This window comes from Alligator sinensis, unplaced genomic scaffold (assembly GCF_000455745.1).
Source record: "Alligator sinensis unplaced genomic scaffold, ASM45574v1 scaffold93_1, whole genome shotgun sequence".
NCBI classification, from domain to species: Eukaryota; Metazoa; Chordata; order Crocodylia; family Alligatoridae; genus Alligator; species Alligator sinensis.
The window spans coordinates 1,051,984-1,076,667 of record NW_005842243.1 but is presented as its reverse complement, the minus strand read 5'-3'; the positions used below and the strand labels follow the sequence as shown (position 1 = coordinate 1,076,667).

General features: G+C 39.5%; 1 protein-coding gene across 1 annotated transcript in view; it reads left to right on the top strand.

The window, feature by feature from the left end:
* The window catches only part of SIPA1L2 (signal induced proliferation associated 1 like 2), a 261,532-nt gene that overhangs the window by 158,900 nt on the left and 77,948 nt on the right, over nucleotides 1-24,684 (top strand). The window contains exons 8-11 of the mRNA XM_014521704.2: nucleotides 1,818-1,921; nucleotides 8,127-8,284; nucleotides 11,388-11,964; nucleotides 18,035-18,309. Of these exons, the coding sequence (XP_014377190.1) occupies nucleotides 1,818-1,921; nucleotides 8,127-8,284; nucleotides 11,388-11,964; nucleotides 18,035-18,309 (1,114 nt within the window). The remainder of the gene's footprint in view (nucleotides 1-1,817; nucleotides 1,922-8,126; nucleotides 8,285-11,387; nucleotides 11,965-18,034; nucleotides 18,310-24,684) is intronic.

Genomic DNA, 24,684 nt, shown 5'->3' with positions numbered 1-24,684 from the left:
CAGCAGTTTCTTCCAAATAATAAGTGATTGTATCGAGTATAAAATTTTAAATGAAATAAGATAAAACTTTTTTTTGAACCTGAAACCTTCATTTTACGTTTTCAGGAGACAACATGACTATTTTCAGTTATGGCCAAAATGTCTCCTACAGGCTGTGAGCCATTAATGACCGCATTTTAATGAAAATATTTAAGTGTGCTGAATCAGGCCCCAAAGCAGTTGAGAATGTTATTATAAAGATGCAGGTATTACATGCTCTGGTCCTTCTCCAACCTATGCTTTAGGTATGTTGGAGGGGAGAGAATATAAGTACTCACACATTAATGAGGGAGTGTGAAGAAAGGAAGGATTTAATAAAGCAACTTCATACAAGAAAGCACTTGGGCTCCTGTTTCAAGTTAAGCACATACCTAGGTTTAGGTTACTTTCCTGAAGAGGCATGAATTCAAACTGGTAGGGACATTATTTATAACAGAACAATTGTTTGAAATCTGGGATGCTTTTTAGGATGCTGTTGCAAGTTGCCTTTAAACCATGCCAAACCGGTGGAATGTTAGGCAGTGTTGAAGTTAGAGCAGTTTCAGTGCAGCCGCAGGTTAAGGCTTAATACTGTCTCTGGCCTGCACAACTGGGACTCGCCGCTAGTGGGCCTGGCAAGTAGAGGCATGGCCAGGAGCCAGGATGCTATCCCTCCTCGGGGAGCAGAGCAGCTGGGGGTTAGCCCCAGAGAGAGCACAGCCTGGAGAAGCATGCCTCTCAGCGTGGAGCCACCAAGATTTACTGTGGTTCCAGCTGTTCCATTTCACCTGTTAGACAAGAGTAGAGGAAACTCCTGATTCATGCAAACTGTCCTAACAGGTCTTTCTTAGTCCTATCATCTAGACTTCCATGAAGGTACCAACATTTTTTTGTTAATCATATTCCCAAGGTTCACTCCAAGGCAGTGCCACAGTAGACAAATAAAACTGGTTAATTTGCTATCACAGAAGAGCCTCACTTACTTGCAGCAATTATTCTATTTTTTATGTCTATAACTAAATCTTGCACATTAAAAATTAACACAATTATAAAGCTGCTATTATACATACCATAGTGCAGTTTGATATTTTGTATTTTGACAAGTCTGATTAGTTTTGATGTTTGTTTTTGTAATGTATTAAAAATGTAGTGTAATGTCTTTTTATGGGTTTTTTTAAACAGCCTCTGTTGCACCATCTGTTAAACGAGAGGTGGGGAAACGCTTGTTGATATTTAGTATGGATTAACGTATGCTTTAACGATGAGTAGATTGGAGAGATTCTATACCATAATCAGAAAATTGTGAAGTATTTGTGTGATGATTAACTATTTTGATTTGTTTGTGTGTTTTGAAAAACAAAATATTTGGCAAAGCTTAAAAAAATATAAGCCTTTGTTCAAGCCCGAAAGCTAGCCAGCTAATTTTCTATAGTTTGGTAGCAAAAAAAAAAAAAAAAAAGTCGGATTTTTATTTTATTTCATTTTTACAAGGTGCTAAGAACCTGCAGCACCTCTTCAAAATGAGGTAACTCCAGGACCCAATCTTGCAAGGACCTCAATATGGACAGTTTCTTTCAGGGACCGGGAGCCTATTTTATTTATTTTATAAATAAAAATTTGAGATTAAGGGATAGCTCTTTTGGCTCTCATACATTATCGTATTACTAACTAAATTTTAACCTACGTCTCGTAAATAAAATCTTGATTTGTTAGTCACACAATACAAAGGATGGTGTCCTAAAAACAGTATAAATGTTCTGTTTCACTGACCATCTTCTTGCAATGAAATCTGTTTTCAGCGGATTCAACAGGAACTCATTCCCTCTATACTACCTATAAAGATTATGAATTAATGTTTCATGTATCAACTATGCTTCCATACATGCCCAATAATAGGCAACAGGTATGTTTTCTTAACTCTCACTTTTTCATAGTAACATATTGTGTAAGATTTAAGGGCTGAATAAGTTTTTCATTTTGCATTAATTTGAGTCCTTTGTAAAACAATATTGATAGTCTCTGTAAATTGTGAATGTTAAGAATTGGCTTTACAGGTATTACTGACACATTAGAATGCTTATAGAATTTATTTAATTAGTCTTTATAATTTGGGAACTTCTCCCACTTTTCCATCATATGATTGTATTAAACAACTGTTATCCTTTATTGATAGCTGTGGAGAATAGAAGTTTTCTAAAACTTTAAACTTGACTTAGATCCCTCATATGATTAAAGTATATAATAAGGTTTTGAAATGGTTCTGAATAATTTTAATTTTTTATTGCAGTTTTCAAACTTCTTATGCATCTGTTGTTTTAATAATAAATGCCTCACCTTTATCTTTTAAGGCATTTGATGGTAGAGACAGAAATTTGTGCAACAAACTTATTTTATGTCTGAAAAATACTCAGTGTTTACATTACAGTTCAGAATTATCTTAAAGCATTAAGGATGGCTAAAAACAACACAGCATCCAAAGTGTGTGGTACCCTGAGTAAGGTTATTTCTGTCTTTGCCTGTACTGACTCATAAAATCATTAGGCATGAATATTCTTCTGCGACTGAGTTGAAAAAGAAAAGCACATTTGGTACAGCACATCAGACACTTAAGAAAAACTAACAAAAGAGCTATTCATAGATCAGGTTGTTGTTGAACCTACAACTTTTTCCTCTAGTATTCTGCATCTGCCTCTGCAGGAGTAGGACATCTGAAGTGCTTTTGGATGACATGCTCAGCAATCACATAATTTTTAGTTGTGCCAGTAGCCAAATACCAACCCACACTCACTGTTTGGTGACACCTTCACTTTTTGAACCTTCGTACATTTCTTACTGTGATGTTGGAGTCTTTGATTTAGTAAATGCTGTGTAGTAATCACTTTGCCTAGAGATTCATCATACTTCATTCTCTGTTAGATTAAAATTTGCTTTGTTTAACCTGGCCTTACTTGTGGAAATAACCAGGTTTTCATGATTTAAAAACATACAGTGCATTTTCCATAGATCCTTTGTAAATTTAAAAAAGAAGAAATTGGAGAGTGAGGTGATGAATTTCTATGAGAAACAGTGTTTCAAAGATCTCACCCTACTTTGTTACCTGATATAATTTGTAAAGTGCAGGTGCAGAATATATCTGAAGGTTGATCTTTGAGAAGAGGCTAAAGGCATATGTGAATAGGAGATGTTGCACTGCAGCAAGATATAATATACTGGATGAGCTTGGTTTTAAAAAAATCAATATTTTCATAGGTCACCACAGGCACTGACAGGAGACAGAACCTTACTTGAAGTGTGTCATTTTATTGTCATTGTGTCTTTCTTCAGTTGCCCTCATATGTGAGCATAGAAAATCCTTTAACCTTGATCCACTAATTTTCATTATTATTTGCTGCTTGTCACCAGCACTGCTGCATTGCTTAGCCCATCCCTACCACTGTCCTATTACTTCTTCCTTCATCTCCCTTTCATCCTTTCCCTGACACTCCCTTATGTGTCTTTCTTTCTAGGTAGGTGCCCAATCTTGATATAATTCCAAGATCTTCTAGTTTTAATTTCATGATTTTTCCCCAGCAACAAACACTCCCTTTCACAATGTTTTAGCAAACACCCATCAGTCTTTGTACCTCTTAAAGTCTTGGTACTTAGCAGCAGTATCACATTGTGATCCATGGTTTTCTTGGGATCAGAATAATGTGGCCGTTTTCTAAGTTGAAGCAATATGCGTTCCTGAAGACCCACCACATTATTTTTTCTAAATGCTGGAATCCAGCAATACTTGCACAGCATGGACACTTTCTCCATAAGGTGTGCCAGATGCACCCAAATACCCAGAATTTAGCCAGCCTTAATGTGTAAAAGGGATCATTAATAAATGTTTATCTTGTGCTCTTTCTCTGTGTAAATACCAAAATATGTATTGAAATGTGCAGTGTATCTACAGTGGTATGTCTCATAAGTTAGTAAGAAACCTGATTAGAATAAAGAGCCTTTCCCTTGAGACATCTAGGAGTCTCAAGGCCACTGTTACAATTTATTTCATCTTCAGCACAGAGAGGCTTACAAGCCCTGTGGCATATAAGTACTTCTTTCTCAGCAGGGCTTGGCTCATTATATCTACATACACAAGTAGGGAGAGAACAGGAAGCATAGCAACCTCTGTTTTTAGGTACTAACAGCAACAGAGGAGTCCAAACCATTTACATGTTGCACCAACCTATGGGGCACATACTGATGCTGAAGTGATTGTGCCCTCACCCTTCTGAGTTCAGCCTCTTGTGTTCACTGGTTGAGATGTTGAGGCATTCTTCAACGTTTTGGAAAAATACCTCCAATGAGCAGGCATCGAGCTTTTGTTAGATTTCAAATACCTGTGAGCCAGAAATAGGCCACACCAGAATTGTCTGTTGCTTCTTCCAGGACTTAACTACGCCCTGCTTGGTCACTGATCAGGACATCCCTCTAGTTTTAGAGCCAGCAGGAGATCCAAAGAGCAAGGTAATTTTCATTTTGGCTGCAACATAGGCTGGGGCCTTCGATTCAGCTGCTCCTTCCATAGGACAGAGAGGATTACCAGCCCTGGTGTGGCCAGTTCCTTCTCCTTTTATTGGCCTTCTCTTCAACTTGTAGTTCAAGGCTTTCCCTTTAAACCTTACCCTTACAAAAGTCCCTTTCCAGATCATACCCTTGCAAGTTTCCTCTCCTCATATTTGCAGTCTGCTTCCGTATATATCGTCAGATCTGATTAATTCAAATCATTTCACACACTACATTTCAATCTTAATAAACAAAACCTAAAACTCAGATTAATGTGTGATTTCATTTGAACATAAGATTAGTCACTGGTGGAACCATCCGCATACAGATATATCCGACTCAGTTTAACCAGGTCTGATTTGAAAAATCATTTAGCATTTGTTTTCATTGTGTTGAAACATAATTCAAATTGGAATTTTTCAGTCACTTATTTTAGATACGTACTAAAATAAGTTTGAAGGTTTCCTTATCTGTACTGTCTCCACATTTCATCACTGAATTGAATGAAGAATGATATTTTTAAGCCAATGATCACAACAAGAATCCCTTGTTGTTTCCTAGTTTCAACCAGTAGTCGAAATTCCACAGACAGGGATTGGTTGGTATGGCTCATCAGAGCACTACATTTTAAGATGGCCAATATTTTTCCTTCAGATACGTTTTTACTTCTGAAAACTAGAGTTAACTGTTGTGTTTATGATCTCCTATTTGGTACAGGAACTAATATCTTTTTTAATTTAACAAACTATGCTTGTCTAACGTTCTCCGGACTAGATTCCCTTTTGTTTTCTCAAATTCTTGTATACAACTGATTTCTTACTGACTGCTTATTACATTTTACTGGTTCATTTTTACATTGTACCATACCAAGCTAGATTTGATACTAGAGTGATGTCAGATTGTCTGGTGTATCCTCTTTTGTGACTTGAAATACACTCTTGAGAAATGCCTAGTGTACTCTAGTATTTGGTATGAGTATCTCCATAATAATGTTAGAAAGGCAAATGAATAAATAGAGCAGACATGGAAATGGAAGAGGAAAGTGAACTTGAAAGTGGCTAGGGGAAGAAAGCTGGAAAGAGAGAGTAGGTGGAAGGGGCAAAGGTGGATGGGTAAACCTTTCAACTTAGTTTAGTTTCTATCAATTCCTCTTTCATTTTCAGTCTACTCTCATTATTTATGCTTTCCAGATAAAATTTTCAACTTTTTTTTTCTCCATTCAATAACTGCTCCTTCTGTTCTGAGCACTTCCCCCACCCATGTTCCAGTTTACCCACAACTTATTTCTCCCCTGCCCCTTTCTGGTTCTTTGCATTCTGACCCCTTGTACACAGGCATCACTCTCTCTTGCCTTCACTCATATTGTGTTGCACTTCACTGACTCTGTATGCATGGTAGACATTTTATAATGGTAGCGTTACATTTAACTTTGTTTCAAAATGCCGAAGAAGTCACTCAGATCTCAACAAGCTTGGTAAGGTTTTAAGAATGTTGACCGACTTTTAAATTCATATTTAATGTCTTTTGAGATGTCTAGAGGTTTAAGAACTTAATGTCAACCAGCTTTCCTGTAAAGGACTACTATTCCCAATACAGAGCTTTTGTTTAAAAGATTCCTTAGACTTTTCTCTCAGTAAGTGACTCCCATTTTTGCTGAATGCCCTACAATTATTTTCAGTTTAACTAGCACCTCCAAAAATATTTTATCATGTTTACAAAGAACAAGAATATGCTTAAGAGACGATGGTTACCTTGGTAACATACTAAATCCAATCTTACAAGTATGTTGCTTCTTTAACTTGCAGTTTAAATGCCCCCATGGAGAGGGATAGAAATAGGCCCAAGTGCTGCCCTAACAAAAAGGAATAATAGGCTAGAACCAGCTACACAGTAACAATAATATACACATTAAAATGTTGGTGTCCTTACAGTATCTGTTAATTGGGAGGTCTGACACAAATTCAGCTACCATGTAACTTTGGACCTGTAAGGTAGCGATAACCTCTAAATATGAATTCGGGCTTGAGCATTTGGATATAGCTGCAGTGTTCAGCAGTTAAACAAATTACATTTTTCCTGACATAGCTAATATAATAATAATAAATTCTTGATTATGAATTTCTAATATAATTTATATGCAGTGAATGTACATCTTAAGTTGCTTAAGCAGTCATTTATCATGGGTTTACTCTGATAAATTGGAAACATTACATTACTTATTAGACTGGAAATTAATATTTGGCAAATCTTTTTCTGGGTATTATCACTGGTCAGTCTTTTCCTTTATAGCTGTACTGATATTTTGAATGCTTTTAAAGGTTATACATTTTTGTTAATTGAGTGCTTCCAAACATCATTATTCGGACCTTTCCCTTGGCTTCTGAGTAACCGCTGTATTGATAGGCACAATGAAACCTATAAATGCATCTCTGCTATTAATATTAGGCTATTTTTGGCAAACGGAGTTATATTATTATTTGCTATTGATATGTAAACAATAGTATAACTCTGCTTGTTTTTTTTAGATCGCTGAAGTATTAGTTTTGACATAACTAAGCAAGACAAGTGATTTAGAGCAGCAGTGCTCAACCCCAGTCCACAGGCTGGATCCAGCCTGCGGAGCCATGTCAACTGGTCTGTGGGGCTTCCCATGGGTCCGGAAATTTGGCAGCATTTGGCAGTTAACACTATCTCTACGGTGCTCCCAAATTTCCAAGCCCCATGCAACTGCATTGGGCCCCAGCACAGGCTAGGCCAGGCCGGCCCCCTACAGCGCACCAGATCAAGCTGATGAACTGCATTCAGTCTGCAGACAGACTTGGTACCAGTCATCCAGTCGATGAGGCAAAAAGGTTTGGGTGCGGCCAATTTAGTGCAAAGGTCAGCAAGCTATGGTCCGTGGGCTGGATCTGGCCTGTGAATAGGTTGGATCCCTCCTGGGAAAGCACAGAGGATTGTGCATCACATAGTTATGCCAAACCTTGTGTCCCCTTCAGCAGCACCTTGCTCCACAGCCTTCCCTGCTCTTGCACTTGCTGATAAGGGTGTAGGTATCTTCAGTGAGGGTAAATTTATCAGTTTAGCCCAGCTTTTGTCGTCGCCCCCCCCCCCCCCCCCCCCCCCTCCCGAGCCAGCCTCTTTCCTACCCAGTTTCCTATGGCTATAACTTGGGTAGAGTATGTCTATACTGTACTACAGTGCAGTGAATATAGCTAAATAAGCTAGTTCAAGTACTAGAAGTAGCATACTATAGTTAGCACAGAACACTATACAGGCCAACTTTTTTAGCTTTGATGTCAAGGGAGTATGTAATATTAGGGTGGATTAGAAGAGAACTTTTATAGAGCTAATGCAGCTCTACTGTTTCTGGTATTTAAGTTAGTTCATTAAGAGCTAATCTGAGTATTTCTGTACTGTACTGCATTGCAGTGTAGACACCCACAGTAGACATGAGCATTAAAAGAATCTCTCTGAAATGACACTTTTTTAAAATTAAGCTGTCAGTTGTTTTTGCTGCTATGAACTAAAATATTGTTTCATAACTAACTCATGTAATGCCTGTTTCTCATCTGTAGCTTCTAAGGAAAAGGCATATAGGAAATGATATTGTTACCATTGTCTTCCAAGAGCCTGGAGCACTTCCTTTTACTCCAAAAAATATTCGTTCTCACTTTCAACATGTGTTTGTTATAGTCAAAGTGCATAATCCTTGCACTGAGAATGTGTGCTATAGGTGAGTAGATATTTTATTAAGTTCTAAACTTGCTCATTTGACTCCAGTGGAACATCTAGCAATTTTGTATATTCTTGAGAAAGTTAAATTAATTTTTTCTACATTGCTTCAATTTTAGAAATAATTTTTAAAACCTAGCTGCCTCTTCTGTACCTGCAGTAAATTTTAGTTAGTTTGCTTTTTTTATGGGATTTCACATACTGAATTATCCAGTAGTAGGGGTGCACTCATGGAGAATTTGGGGGCCGATACTGATAGGCAATACTTAAGAAGGTACATTGGCCGATACTGATCTGATTTCCAGTACAGTTGCATGCAGCTGGTAAGTCTGTTGTAGTGGAAGGGGAATGGGGGGAGGGAAGGGTCACGTGGGAAGAAAATCAATGCCCCCTGCAGTGAGGGAGGGAGGGCGCAGGGGCAGGCACTGCCTAGCCAGGGTGGGGCAGGTGTGGTTTGGAGTTGCAGCTCATCTGGGTGGGGCAGCAGTTTCTGACACTGTGCGCACCCTGGGAGGGCATGGTGGGGAGGGGGGACATGTGCCCCTGGATTGGGGCAGGTGGGCTGCAGCTGTGGGCTGGAGCTGGGGCTGAGCTGGGCTCTTTTAAGTGGGGCCTGGGTTCCCGTAACCCTGCCCTAGCTCAACCCTCACCTCCCTTCATGTGCCAGGAAGAGCCAGGGCTGCACTGGGCGGGCAGGGGCGGCGCTGGTAGTGGGGCTACCATGAAATTTGGAGTGGCTGCAGCCCCCTCCGTAGCCTTACTCCCAGTGCTGCTGCTGCCCACCCAGAGCCCAGCCACTGCTGAGAAGAGTGCAGCATAGCCCCGGCTCCAGCCCGCAGCTGCAGCCCACCTGCCCTGATCCAGGGGCACATGCCCTCCCCTCCCCCTGTGTCCTCCCAGGGTGCGCGCAGTGGTGGGAGCTGGCCCCGCACCCAATGAGCCATGGCTCCATCCCATGCCGGCCTCACCCCAGCTAGGCAGCACTTACCCATGTCCACTCCCTCCCTCTCCACAGGGGGCGTTAATCTGCACCCCCCATGACCCTTTCATCCCCCCTCCCCTTCCACCACAACAGACTTACCAGCTATGCGCTGCTGGGCTCTGCTTCTTGCTGCCTGTGTGCTGCACTGCAGTTGTACGCACACGCAGATATTTATCGGCCACTTCAGGGCGATTTCCGACGCAGCCAACTTTCTTTATATCGGTACTGATCCAATATCAAACCGATGTAACGGTGCGTGTCTATCCAGTAGCGAGCAGATATTAGGACTTGGTAATTACAGGGGAAGAGGAGAGGTAGCAATGGTGTTGGGGAATCATAATATCAGTTAAATAAATTATGCTTGTGAATTAATTACAGTTGTCATATATGTTTTAATGGGCACAATTTTGTAGACATACCTGAGAATGTGTAGATCTGTTTAGGTGATTTATGGGTGTAGAAAAAGGAGGCCAGGTTGTCAAAATAAGAGTTAAAAGCATAACAATGGAGATTATTATTTTTTCTTTTTTAACTTCCTTTTTTTTAGGAAAGCAGTGTCCTTTAGTCAAGTCATTTTATAAGATGCTTAATATCTATACTTAGCATCATACAAGAAACAAGACTGATAAAAGTCTCTCCTCTGAAGAGGCATTGGCATTAGGTTCCGAATTTGACAATGTGCCAACTCTTGCTGCCACATTAATTTGTGCCGCAAGTTCTAGGAAACTAAGCAGGATGAAGCCAGTTGATGATTTACCTAGGAGTACTTCAAGAAGCACCTCAGTGTTTCAGGAAAGAATTGTTGATTTAGTAGGTAGACCTGTTCCTTTTTTTAAGTACTTGGTATTAAGTTAATGATTTAGCAAATTGTTGGGGCACACCATATCACTTAGGGTGCTCTCTTTTGATGGGTCATAAAACCAAGTTGTTTGTCTGAACTAATTAATCCAGATCATATTTAATAAGCAATATTTTTTTTCTTTCATGGGTGTTTGCTAATGCTTATAATGTGTGATCTTGTATGCGACCGTTTCAGTCACGGTATAAGTAGGCTCTCTGCTTAGTTTGTAGAGTATATTTAAGCCCTTTCAGTTAAAACAGCTTATAAAAATGTCAGTTGTGTTTATGATCATGTATTAAAGATGTTTTTGTTTGCCTTGGAATATCGCTCCCTAAATTTTGTTTTTAGTGCTCTAGAATGAAAACTGAAGTTATCTTACAATTTCATCGTTTAGGCTAGACAGCCCCAAAAATCTTAATCAAATGCTCCTATCATACACATGTACCTGTCACCAGTGGCCTCTCCCTCAATGCCAGATTCATACTTAAAACCTGGCTGAGGATTGAAAGAACTGGAAGACTGGATATTTATTAGCTTTAGGGCCTCGGGGAATGTCCTTGAAATGGATGAAAAGCCTCTAAACTCAAGCCACAAATGATCATGGCTTAGTAACCGAACCCTTCTCTAAAGCTGATCCTTTACTGCTGTCCAAATATCCTAGGTTTTACATTCTGAGTATTCTTAAAGCTGCGTTTCTGAAAAATTATGACATTACACTTATTAGTTAGTAAAGCTGAGTTGGAAACTATTTTCTTACCCCATGAAAGAGGAATTTCAAAACCTCTCCTAATCATTAGGACAAACCTGAGATGTTTCAATTTTTTCTGTGAAAAAGCAGTGTAATATAATTGGCAACTGGGACTTGAAGTATGTTTCAGGTGAGTGTTCTGACTACCAGGCTATTGCCTGTTCTGGGGAAGGTGTCTATCTGGTTTTTACCCAAAATTTTTATTCTGGAGGTGCAAAATGTTGATGGAAGTTTTATGAAAATGGAGCATCCCCATGAAAAGTTTGTTTCAACAAATAACTGTAGTCAAATATAATATATTTAGGACGCTCTCTAATTATTTTTACTTTTTATTGTTAAAGCTATGAGAGACTTGAAGATATAAAAAAGTAATCTGCATTGCTCTTGCAATAGCAGATTTGATATATATAATGATTGATTATTATTTGCTTCCACAACTAGTCCAGGAGGTGAGGATGACATCCTCAAACCAGAAATCTAAGAGTACATGACTTTGCAACTAACCTAGAACATGGCATCTTTCTCATTTACAGTGTTGGAGTTTCAAGATCAAAAGACGTGCCAGCATTTGGTCCGCCCATCCCCAAAGGAGTAACTTTCCCCAAATCGGCAGTCTTTAGGGACTTTCTTTTAGCCAAAGTTATTAATGCTGAAAATGCAGCCCACAAATCTGAAAAATTCCGAGCTATGGCCACCAGGACACGTCAAGAATACCTAAAAGATCTGGCTGAAAATTTTGTTACGACAGCTACAGTGGATACTTCAGCAAAGTTCAGTTTTATTACCCTCGGGGCAAAGAAGAAAGAAAAAGTGAAACCAAGAAAGGATGCACATTTATTTAGTGTTGGTGCAATTATGTGGAATGTGATTGCTCGAGACTTTGGCCAGTCTGCAGACATAGAATGTCTCCTTGGAATCTCGAATGAATTTATTATGTTGATTGAAAAGGAGTCAAAAAATGTTGTGTTTAACTGCTCCTGCAGAGATGTGATTGGATGGACATCTGGATTAATGAGTATCAAAATCTTTTATGAAAGAGGAGAATGTATTCTTCTTTCTGCAGTGGATAATTGTACTGAGGACATCAGAGAAGTTGTTCAAAGGCTAGAAGTAAGTATATTTTCCAAGAAGATGTGACAGAGTTTTTCTGCAAAATTATTTGTCTACTATCCTTTGAGAGAGAACCAAAACACCCCCCCCCCCATTTTTATATGTTTATAGTGTTTCCCTTCTTCAAAGAGCTTCACAAACATTAAACCTCACAACACCATGCGGAATAAATAGCTATAATCAGCCCATTTTTATGGGTGAAGAATCTGATGCAGAGAATTTAACTGAATTGTACAAGACTGCAGAGGGTTTTGGTGTCAAACCTAGTATTAAAACTTGTATTCTTAGCTCCCAGCCCTGTGGTCCTGTGGTCAGAGCCCACCCCTCAAAACAGTACTATGTTTTGCTTTAATAAAATAAAAATGCAATTTTGAAACGGTTCCTACATTGGGAAATCCCTTTTATATGTACACTTACTTTAATTATCCCTGTACATTAAAAATCCCTTTACATTAATAATTTTGCCTTGGATAATAACTTGCATAGAACCCTGAACTGTATTGGAGAGCTGTCAATCTACCTAACTGACTGGAGGAAAATGAAGGCAGTTAAATCAATTAAAACAAGATATCAGAACCAATAGGTGGAGTTATTCACATCCTCTGTGCCCCCATCATCAAAATGTTTTGACCCTTAGCTGTTATAAATGGGTTTTGAAGGACTGTAGGGTATAAAACACTGATGTACCCACACTCCTATTTCAGTTAGACTTTGACCTTTTAGCCATTGTTTTAATGAGTTTAGTGGTGTCAGATTTTTATATTGAATTGAAGTGTCCATGGGGGGGAAAAAAATCACTAGACCTAATTTTATACAGACTGATGGATCTGAAGCAGACCCCATGAACTGGCTAGCACTAAGTTAATGTGACATCAAGTAATGCAGATACTGCAAACTCAGGAGTTTATGCTTAGCACTGCAAAGGATCAGGTCCCAAATGATCACCTATCATGTCTGATGGATTCTTTCTTCCAAAACAGATTGAAATCTTGGATAATATTTGTATGCTTCTGTTGTTGTACAAATATTTTTCTTCTGAAAATTAGAAGAATATTATGTTTTGCTCTTTGATTCATTGGTCTAAATTGACTGACTTAGGGGGGAAAAAAATCTATAAATTGGCTCAGCTCTGAAGAAAATAAGGTCAACAGATGAATGTTAGTTTCTGATGTCATTGCCACATCATGTAACAGAATTTGTTGCGTTATTTATCATTCTTTGAATTGCCCAATACATGTAAATTCATTGAGGAAAAAATTGAGGACTAAGGAAGCTCGAAAGCTATATGTATTGATCCTCTAAGGGAAGATATTCTGTTATATACACTATGTGAAAAACACTTCAATTTTCAGAACATTAATTTAAGGCCTATTTGTAAAAACTGGATTTTGAGACTAAATGTTACAACAAAACTAATTTGATTTGAATTACCTTCAATTTCAGTTAATCTGTATAGTACAAGACTTATTTGTGTCTAACTTGAGAGTGCTTTAAGGTAAAAACCATATTCTGGGCTAAATAGCCTCTTGGCCTTAAGCCTCCAATTTAAGGGCAATAACAATTAAGGAACTGTTATCACTAACGTAATTTTTATAACCCCTAATTACTTCATATTTTTGTTCCATTGAACCATGTCCTACCCTTTCTTTCTCTTACCCCAAACCTTCGAACCCTACATTTATTATAAAAGCTCCCTTTCTCCTCCTCCCTTCTCTTCTCTCCTCTTTTTTTTTTTCCCTCTTTTTTACTGTGTATATATTTTTCCTTCGAAGTTAACTTGAAAGCTGCAGCACTACTGGTATTTAAAAGCCATCTTCTAACGACAAATGCATTAACCACTCAGTCACCACACATGTATACATACATGTATCTATATCTATCTAGATATAGATATATGTATATATAAGATGGATATCTATATCTATCTGGACAGAAAGCATGTGCAGGGGCATGCGCTGTGATGCAAAGTAGTGGCACAAATTTGTGCTGCTACTATTTGTGCCATTGCAGGTGCACACCCCTGCACATCTGGATGTGGTATCTGTGATTATCTACATCAGCATTACGTGAGTGCAGCACTCATGTAACAAATAGTCATATCTATTTCTAGATATAGATATCTATCTATCGATAGATAGATAGATAGATATAACTGTTTGTGACATGAGTGCTACACTCACGTAATGCTGAAGAAAGGACGTCTGGCTGGATTTCTGTGTGCGCTTAGGATGTTCTGATGCTACTGATGAACTCTTTAAAAAATGAAGCATAACAAAAATGCATCAGAGGTGCAAAAGTCATCTTTAATACAGTGCCAGTGGTCACATTTCTCATCTCATTAGCATATTATAAATGAATCTGTTCAATATTTTTCTTAGGGCAGTGGTGCCTGACCTTCTGGTCCTGTAGACTAGAGGAGTGGCGTGGAATTGGTCCATGGGCTGGATCCTGTGTGGAGTTGGCACATGGAGTTAGTCCGCAGGTGAAATCCAGTGTGCCAGTGACACTGAATGCCTAACCGGCAGTGTGTTAGAGAGACCCTACATAGGCACAGTCTAGCATGTAGGGCCACATTATCTAGTATGTGGTGCTTCCCAGGGGTCTAGAAGTTTGGAAGTATGGGAGTGGCAATGCTGACGCCTCCCTCACTCCCAAATTTCCAAACCTGTTGGAAGTCCTGTGCACTAGATGATATGGCTTTGTGGGTCAGATCTGGCCCATAGCCCATAGGTTGAGCACCAGTATCTTGTAATAAAAATTGTAATAAAGAACAATTAGCCTTCTCCAATTCTTTGTGCTTCCAGCTCAAAGCTTTCAGTTCATAACATATGATTAAGGACCTACAGAATTTGAGGGGGCTGCCCACTGATTTTTGCAGGCAGAACGTGGAGCCCATCAGACATTTTGTGAGTGTAGTGCAGTGGGCCCCCTATGCCTCCCATTGGCCGAGGGGCCCCAGTGGCTCCACCCCTCACCACTGATTGGCTATGAGGGTTGTCCATCATGTAACCCCCCCACCTCTAGCTGCTGACTGATGGAAAGGAGCAGTACCACATGACAGGTAGCCCTCATAGCCCATCAACAGCGAGGGGAGGGGCAGCAGCCAGCTTGCCAGTAGCCCTTCCAGTGGGCAGCCCTCCTCTCCCTGCACCCCCCCTCCCCCCACTGAGGACTGTTGGCTCTCTCTGGGAGCCAGCATTTTATTTTAAGTAAGTTTTCTTGTTTTATTTTTTTTTTTCCATAGATTTCACAGCCAATGCTGGATTTAACAAAATCCATGAAATTGTGCTTTCAGTAGGTTCCCTACATAGGATTGCTGAAATACGTGTAAGAACAGTAATTACAGGAGCAATAGATACTGTCCTATTAAATCAAAAGCCCCTCATGTTGTGTCAAGTAGCAATCATGGGCTTTACATATTAATGCATGGAAAGCACGTTCCATGAAAATCACCACGTAAACTAAAACTTCACAGTGCTGGAAAAACGTGATGGTCTCTGTTCTCACGTTTGTACAGTATGCATATTACTAGAATATTGGTATAACAAGTTTTCTAAAGTTACAGATAATCAAAATCTAAATAATAAAAGATGAAATGGAGGAGTCTTGATAGTAATGGGTTCTTAAAAAGGGCATCAAAGCACAAACTGCCAGGCTAATGTTCGGTACCCTATCGCCTCAATTTTCAAAACTGATTAGTCGTTCCTGGAACCCCAACTTAAAACATCTTTTAAAGCAGTTTGAAATAGCTGAGCTGGGTCCCTCTGAAAAATGATTTTTTGTAAGATATCTTGCTAGCCACTTTTGAAAACTTAGGTTTGAGTATTTAAACCATCTATACCATTTAAATATTTTTATGGATAATTTCCCATTCAATATCATTCTTCATATAATTTCTTTTGATTTAACATCTTGTTCCCGTCATCTCCCCTCCCGTTATTATAGATGCAAAAAGCATTTATGGGCTTAAGTTACGTAAATGTAAGTTTTTCAGCAAAATGTTGACAGTGAAATGAATTCTGATAGTCGTTATGAGTTTCTACCTAACTCATTTTCTGAGAGAAGTTCCATTAATTAGTGACTCGTGGCTTAAAAATTTATAATTTTAGCATCTGTGTGGGAAATTTAACCAGGTTTTTATTGTAACAGGGTAAATTAAAGCTAGCTAATATTCTTGTGATATTTACTGCATATGTTAGGTGACCTGAGAAATCTGCTTACAAATTTTATTTTGTGATAAGAAGTGCTGAATGTCTGTCCCTACTTTCAGGTAGTAAGAGTGCCTAACATGACTATATAAAATTTGTCTCTTTTCCTTTGGGTCTCTCAATGCTTGCTCTTGCTCTGATTACCTGTTCCAGTGTGTCTTCTGAAGGTGTCTTGCACTACTCCTGTCGCATCAAGCAAGGAAGCTTGCTGAGAGATGAACTAAGATTTATATGGACTTAGCTCTGTAGAATATTAAGGACAGCTTCAGTCTTAAGTACAGCTTTATTATATGATTTGAAATAATAAATAACTATGGAAAAGCTGCACCATTAAAAATCAAATTTTTTTCTCCCATCTTTATAAGCCTATTAAGCACTTAACTGGGCCCATGAGCAGCATCTTTGAGCTTGTCACGGGCCATGCATAAGTTGTGCAGAGCAAAACCTTTTCAGTCAGCCATTTAATGGTTAGAATTAGGGGCTATGAAGTAGATTATTACCTTCTTTTCCTGATTCTTGGGTGGACAGCTCTAGGATTTGGTATAGACAAACCTGAAACGTAATATTTCACAGTGGTCCAATTATGGTCGTCTTTTAAGCAAAACAATTTTTTGATGTGGGCAAAAGAACAAAGAATTGGCCAGCAAACTCATTTTAACTTGCATCGTAAGTTAAACTTGCATTTCTACTTTGGTCTCCAAAGTAAAAGGTTAGTGCAGTAGCATTGCACAAATTCCTGTACTGCCTCTAGATTTTCTTTAGCATTTGCAAAACAGTTGAGGACTTTTATATAGTAAGAGGGAAGTAAAAACATATATATAGATATACATCTATATCTCATTAGAAAAAGCTAAAATTGGAAGTATTTGATTATTCCATATAATGCCAGACTACCTTCCAGTTAAGTGTGAAGGATCTTAATTCCCCATTACTAAAATTCCTAGTGACATAAAGGGCACATCCCCGTGAGTAGGGACATGTATTCCGTGGGGGCAACTAGCATGCACACTCTGGGGTGTGGCAAGTTGCCCCAGGTAGGGTTGGGGCTCCAGCAGTAGCCATCTGGGTAAGTGGAGCCTGTTCAGTGGCTCTGGCTGGGCAGGCTTTGGTTTTGGGTGGCACATGCTGCCACCATGTGCATTGTCCTGTTTTTTTTCTGACTCTCAAAAAAACCTGTCATGCTTCAAATTAGCAGCACAGCAAATGCCTACACATGTGGTGCATGCAGTTTGCAATGCCACAGATTGGTTTGCAACGCCACAAATCACACGTGCATGCTCATGGGGATGCGCCCAAACAGTCTTAACCTATTTGTAATTATACCTATATCTGAAGATGTTGTGTGTCTGTCTGGTTCAGAATCTGATTGTATACCCAGAGAAACGCATATGATCTTGGCTAAGACAGAAAGGGAGACAACCTTCTAGAATTGAAATGTTTCTTTTGGTTTGTCTCATCTTAAATCTCAAGGTTAATATTGTCTTGGGGGGGAAAAAAACATCCACACACCTGCAGTCAGTCAGCCAACAATGGACAAAGTAAATGGCAGGTTTATATTTTGCTTGCCTTGTGTTTTGAAGCTAGGGCAACTGCTAAGTATTGAATGAAATATAAACATCCTCATGTTGAAGAAAAGATAGAAATTTGACACAGGACATCTGGTTTCTCCAGGGAAGTCAAATTTTAAGGCTCTAAAGAGCTTCATGTATTGTGCTGTACACACAAGCCTCTAGTCCAACGTAAATGACTATGCTATTGTCATACCATTACAAAGCTTTATATTACCTGAAAACTGATTCTTTTGTGTTTCCAAGTAAATGAGTCTACAGAGACAATAGCATAACAATCTGATGCTCCTTTAGATAGTGACCAGAGGATGTGAAACAACGGAAATGACCCTGCGGAGGAATGGGTTGGGCCAGCTTGGATTCCATGTTAACTTCGAAGGGATAGTAGCAGATGTGGAGCCATTTGGTTTTGCATGGAAAGCTGGCTTAAGGCAAGGGAGCCGTCTAGTTGAGATCTGCAAAGTGGCGGTGGCAACCTTGACTCACGAACAGATGATTGACCTTTTACGCACATCGGTGACAGTAAAGGTGGTGATTATTCAGCCGCATGATGATGGATCGCCAAGAAGGTAACAAACAACAATCCTAAATGTGACATCTGCAACTCTCTCTTCTTTCCTGCTGCTTATTATTTGCGTCCTTAGCAGGTGGCTTGCTTTGGTCTAGGCTCTCAGGAAATGGATATCATGTCTCCTATTTGGGGATAATAGAATTGTGGCCGTTAAAGCAATTTCCTCCCTACTGAACACACCTCTCCCCCACCTCCCCAAAAAGCTATTACTTCCTAATAAAAGATAAAATATGATCCTCTAAGCAATTTAATGGGGAATTCACTTTATAAAGCTTGAAAGGATAAGATGTAAACTAAAGCACAGCATGGCTAAACTATTATAAAAATTGCTTGTGACTTCTCTTCTTCCACAGAAGACAGTTTTATTATCTGTTAGAAATTGGGAATCCTTGCCTGAAAACTATATACCTTTATATCCTTTGAGGTTTCTTTGACTCCTAACTACTACGATGCAGGATACCTTTATCTTAAACTGTAATTTTGAGAAAGCAATAGTGAAATATTGGGGATGTTGGCCTTTACACTGTATTTAATCACATACCACACAAACCCTTTTTCCAAATATTAGCATTCCAAAATTGGGGTGCGAGTCTGAAGTGGGGAAGCTGATTTTTCTGCCCAGATCAGAAGCCTGGAGATGCTGTAAGATGGCTGCTGTTTATTTACCTTCTCGTCTCTCCAGTAGAAGGCCAGGGAAGGCTGGAGTCCAGCAGATGCAGGTCCAGCATTAGTGTGGTCACACACCACCTGGATTTCTGTTCCACTTAATTTAAAACTTAATGTTTTAAAACCAGCTGCCTAGCAGCAGCAGTTAGCATTTCTAGTCAGGTGACACTGAGGAAGTCAGTTAACTTCATTGTTCATTACAATGTACCTGATTCTTCCTAATCTCTCTTCAATCCACAGCTGTTAATGGCCCCCCTCCTGTTTAATAGTTTTGAAGTTCCACTAATCAAACTACCCTTTCTTCAGCATTTTTTCTGTGTTAGCTACTCCTGGTCTCTCTCCTCCTATTTCACAGCTTTGCAGACTGTTTTTAGCTCTCTTCAAAATCCTGTCCATGGAATTGTCTTCAGAAGCTAGTTTCACAGCTGTGAAAGGGTTGAAGCTATAGCTTTTGCCAGTGCAGGAAAGGGAGGGTGAATGAGTTGAAGTTTAGGCTCTGTCCCTGCTCTGGAAAAATCTTTTTCTCTCCATTTTGCCTTCCCCCGCCCCCCCCACCCCCCAAAAGATACATGTATTTTGCGGGGGGAGCGAGGCGGGTGGGGGAACGGGACGGGACAGGGGTGTAGTATGTGATAGAATCTAGGATCCATTCATGGCTTCTTTCCCATTTTTTGCAAATATGTTTCAAAGTCGCACTCGCATTAAATGTTGAGTCACAAGAGTGAAATACTTGGTTAAAACTAAGTCGTCTTGCTGTAACATGAAATAAGTAAGTCCATACTTGGGAAAAGAGCACAATAACAATGACTGTACCATTCTTTTCAGGGGTGGGGTGCAGTGTTCTACCCTTGCCAGTGCTTCTCTCTGATTTTACTGCTGTTCACTACCAGATTTTACCTCTCTTATCCTTTGAATAAACGCATATCGGCTGTCACCTACATTGGATTCAAAACTTCATAGAAATCAGATTTTTGTTTTCTTATCCTTTATCTAAACCAAATGAGGGTTTTTTTGTGAATAATTAGAAGTTCTCTAGAGTTGACTCATTTTTTAAGGTATTCTTAAATCTTGTAATGATTTTTAATGTAACTGAAAAAACAGGAAATGTGTCTTGCTCTTGGCATGTAAACATGCCATAACGTTTTACATGGCCTACAACATTGTGAAGTCAATGCCTACAAAGGCTGGTATGTTCATATTCAGTCAATGGCAATTCTCCAACAATCATTTCTCTGATGAATGACAAGTGTTCTTCCTTGCCCCAACCTGCACTTTCAACATCTGGGTTTCTTTTGAAAGAAAATATCTGGATACATAACAGCATTATATTTCCTGCTTACATAGATTTTGCAATTAAGTCTTTCTGCTTAGCTTGGATTTTCTCACCGTCCGTTTCCAAGTATGTATTTTCACTGTCTTGTTAGGTATACAGTCCCAAGCTTTTTTCAAAGTTTGGGCCAAATAAACTGATCTCATTATGTATAAGATCAGATGTATATTCTTATAGTGTTTGTGGAAAAAGGTATTGCTTATGTGCAGTTTTTTTCTGTATTATTTCTTCTGTATTATTTTATATGCAGTTTTTAATTAAAATGATAACACAATTAAAATGATATACAAAAATCCAAATGTTTGTATAAGACAAGACATTAAGACACTTGACACCTACTCAGTCTGTAAAGTAAAGTTCTGTTAGGATAGTGACTTGGAAAGGAGGCTTCTTTGGAAACTAAATATGTTCTTCACATTTTTGGGACCTGGGTAACTTATCACTAAAGGAAATCTGCAAATTATTTTTTAAAATAACTCACTTTTTAGAAATGTAGAAAGCACGGGTACTTATTTTGTGTCTGACGATGAAAAACGTGTACAAAGGTGCAGGAGAGCCAGAAATCTTCACTCTTGCCTCCTCTCCTAAAGAGTCCCCTTTTGATCCCACTGAAGCCAAGTCCAAGATTTTCAGAAGTCTGAATAGTGACTTTGACTACTTGAAAGGGATCTGATTTTCAGAAAGTATGAAGCCCACCATTCCCCAAAGCTTATGATCTAAATGGGGCAGCTGGAAGTTGGAGGAAAGCAACAGCATACATGCAAATGGTTAGAATAATATATTTTCAAATACCAAGTTCATAGACATTAGGGCTGGAAGGGACCTCGGGAGATTATAGAGTCCTGCCTCCTGCCCCCTGCCCCAGGGGCAGGAAGTCAGCTGGGGTCAAAAGATCCCAGCAAGATAAGCATCCAAATGTTTCTTAAGAGTCCAGAGTAGGTGCTAGCACCGCCTATGAAGGGAGTCTATTCCAGGCTGTGGGGACTCAAACAGTAAAGAAGTTTTTTCCTTATTTCCAGCCAAAAACGACCTTGGAGGAGTTTATGACCGTTGGACCTTGTCATCCCTTGGGGTGCTTTGGTGAACAGGTGTTCCCCCAAATCCTGATGCACACCCCTTATAGGCTGTACTTATAGGCTGCCACCAGGTCACCCCTGAGCACTTTTCCAGGCTGAAGAGTCCCATGGCTGTCCCTCTTGCCCTCCCATATCAGGTGTCCCAGATATACCCTGGGTGGAGACATCCTTATGAGAGCTATCATTTTGTTTCTGTAGGTGGGTTCCCTGACGGACTGGCAATTAAACCAACCTACTCTGCATAGAGAAAACATCTCCAATGTGTAGACACAGCATATAATGCTCAAATAACCTGTTCCACATCACACTGAAGCCATTCCTTTTAGGAAACGTTCAGAAAAGTTTTATTTAAGGAACAAAGTGTGTATGAAAATATGTAGAAAAATATCAACATACTTTTAGAGGTATAGATTGTAGCCATGTTGGTCCAAGGACACAGGCAGACAAGGTTCCCTGAGTAAACCTGATATCTTTTATTAGACCAACTAAAATAATTGGAAAAATTCTTCTTTGCAAGCCTGTGGGTACAAATACCCTTCATTAGGTTGCAGTTGGTCTGCGCTCTTCCTGGATGGAATAGAAAAGGAGCCAGAGGCCAATAGGCACGTGAGAGAGAATGAGAAAGCAAATTGAGGCAGTCAATGGGTGAGACGCAGGTGCGGGGGGGAAGAGGAATGTAGACCTGGTGATAGAATATAGCTGGTAAGTAGTAGAGAGGTTACCTGGGGTGTCATATGTTAGGCATGTTATAATGTGTCATAAATCCAATGTCTGTATTTAATCCATAATTTTTTGGTTAATCTAGTAGGCTGATGAACTGGAGTTCATAAGTTCGTCTGTAAAAAGGCGTTTTGTAAATTGTACATCTAATGATGATGGTTGGATAAAAGCATGTTAAATGGATTGAAGAAGGAAATAGAGAAGGGTACAAATTACTGAGGGGGTGGGGAAGAAAGAAGAGATGGTTATTTGGAGACCAGTGATCACTGCTACTGATTGGCTAAGATTTGTGCCCATGTTGTTATATTAATCTTGCCCTGCCCACTCCAACCTGCCTGTTATCTACTTGCTGCATTTTGCCTTTTAGACTGTAAGCTATGGCTAAGTGTTGTAAGTTTATATTATTGCACCAGGCACAATGGAACCCAATCCAGTAGTGGCCTTTATTTGCTAGTGCTATATAAATGCTAAATATTATTATAACAAATCATTCCCTTTGTTGTTTGTCTGTGCAGAGCCCATCAGAATAGAACCCCTGAATTTGTAAGAAAGTGTACTTTTTATTTATTGGGTAGCTACAGGAAAGTACTGCTGAAGTTGGATGCTTGAAAGAGACCTTTTGTCAAGGATGCAGTCCTTTAATGCTCCTTTTTCCTGCATATATCTGAACAACAAATTGTTGAAGTCTTGCCATTCTCCAGACTATTGAATACTGGAAAATTTAAATGCAAAAGCACAATTGCATGAATGATCTAAGAGAGAGACTTGACATTTTTTAGGTAGCATTTTATAGAAAAAGGTTTCCTTAAAACCTAGGAATCTTTTCTTAATTATTTTGAAGTCTTTCCTTTAGTAAGCCTCTATATCTAAACATTATGCTCACTCTTAAATGTTTGGCCGAAGAATAACATGTACTTGTCTTATATTGGATCCATATGCACGTTTCTCTTCAGAAATCCTATTTCATGGGTATTTCAAAGCCATTTGAATGGGTACACTTTTGTTTTTGAAATGAGAGCTAGTATGTTTTCAGAACAAATCATGCATGTCCTCAGCTTCTCTGCAGCCACAGAGAAGAGCAAATGTTTCTTTGATTGTCTGTGGGAACCTTTCACAAAGGATTCCTTTCCCCCCAAAAGTTCAATTTTCCTTCCCTACTCCCACCCCCAACCAAGGATTTTTTAGAAAATGCAGCATTTGAGGCATATTGCTTTATCAAATGTTTTCCTAGCATTTGCAGCCCACCAAGTGTTCAGCAGCTGTTCACCAGCTTCTGCAATCAGGAGTTTAGCTGTCTTCCCTCTTTGCTTTACAATGAATTTAAATGCACAGTTTTCAAGGACACTCTGAAGCATTAACTAATATGGTGTTATCTTAAGAGCCTGACTGGAGACCTGGCGTGTTTACAGGTTTGCGAACTGGCTGTTTTACAGGAATCCTCCTGTGAGTAGAACCCTGGAAGCAACCTTTGCTGCAAATTCCTAGAGAATACACCATGTCAGTGTTACATGATAGACTGGTTGTAGTAGTGGGGACCAGAGGGGAAAGTTAAGAATAAATGCTCCTAGAAATCATTGGAATCAATTTGCTACAACCCATGTATCTAGTTCTTTCTTTCCTTACCAGGCAAGTCAGCTACATATAAGAACCTTAATATTATCTAGCCACCTGAATTTTGTCTTTTCCAGTCTCTCCAAGTGCAGTTTTTTTTTAAGTTTCCTCAGTTTTTTTGCTAACTTCTATTATAAAATGAACAGAAATAAGATGGTTATCTTTCCCATGCTGGGTGGGGGAAGAATATGCAAGAATGCAGCAATCGCTTCTATTTTCATTTATTGTTATTTCTGCTGTGACTCCAGAGTATGTAAGAGTGGCCTCTGCTTTTAGATCAAAGTCCTGCTATGGGCCCACACAGTCTCAGGAACAGATATACAATGAAGCAGAGCCTCTTGTGAGAATTAATAAATCTTGAGAGACCCTGGATATAAAAAAGCTTCTAGCTTGGTCTCAGAGGGAAGTATTATAAATTGGTGAGAGTAATTCAGGACACTTATAGGGTGAAGTTAGACAATAAGTTTAGACCATAGTAGATCTGTGGAATGTTAAGCGGTGTTAAAGTTAGAATATTTTGTGAGCAGTCTCACATTAAAGATTAATACCATTTCTTGCCTGCCCAGCTCTGACGTGCCATAGAGAGCTGGTGAGCATAGGTCTGGCATCTGGCTTGGGTGGGGGAGAAGCAGTGCATCCTGGGATGTTGAAGGACTGCAAAATCCTTGTTTTATCTTTATGGAGCAGACAGAAGTTACCCTAACACGTTAGGTAGCATGGCCCAGAGTTAACCCTCACTGGAAACGGTGTTACTATGACTCTTGAGACATGTACAGATGAGCGTGGACATGTGGTATGCAGTGCCACAGACCCATCTGTCGTGCCACATGCCACGCATGTGCATATGCAGGCATTCCCTGCATGGTTACTTTGCAACGCCAGGGGGCAAAAAAACCCCATGCCTAAAAAAGCAGGGCAGCGCATGTGGTGGCAGCGTGCACTGCCCAGAATCGGAGCTTGGTTGGTCAGA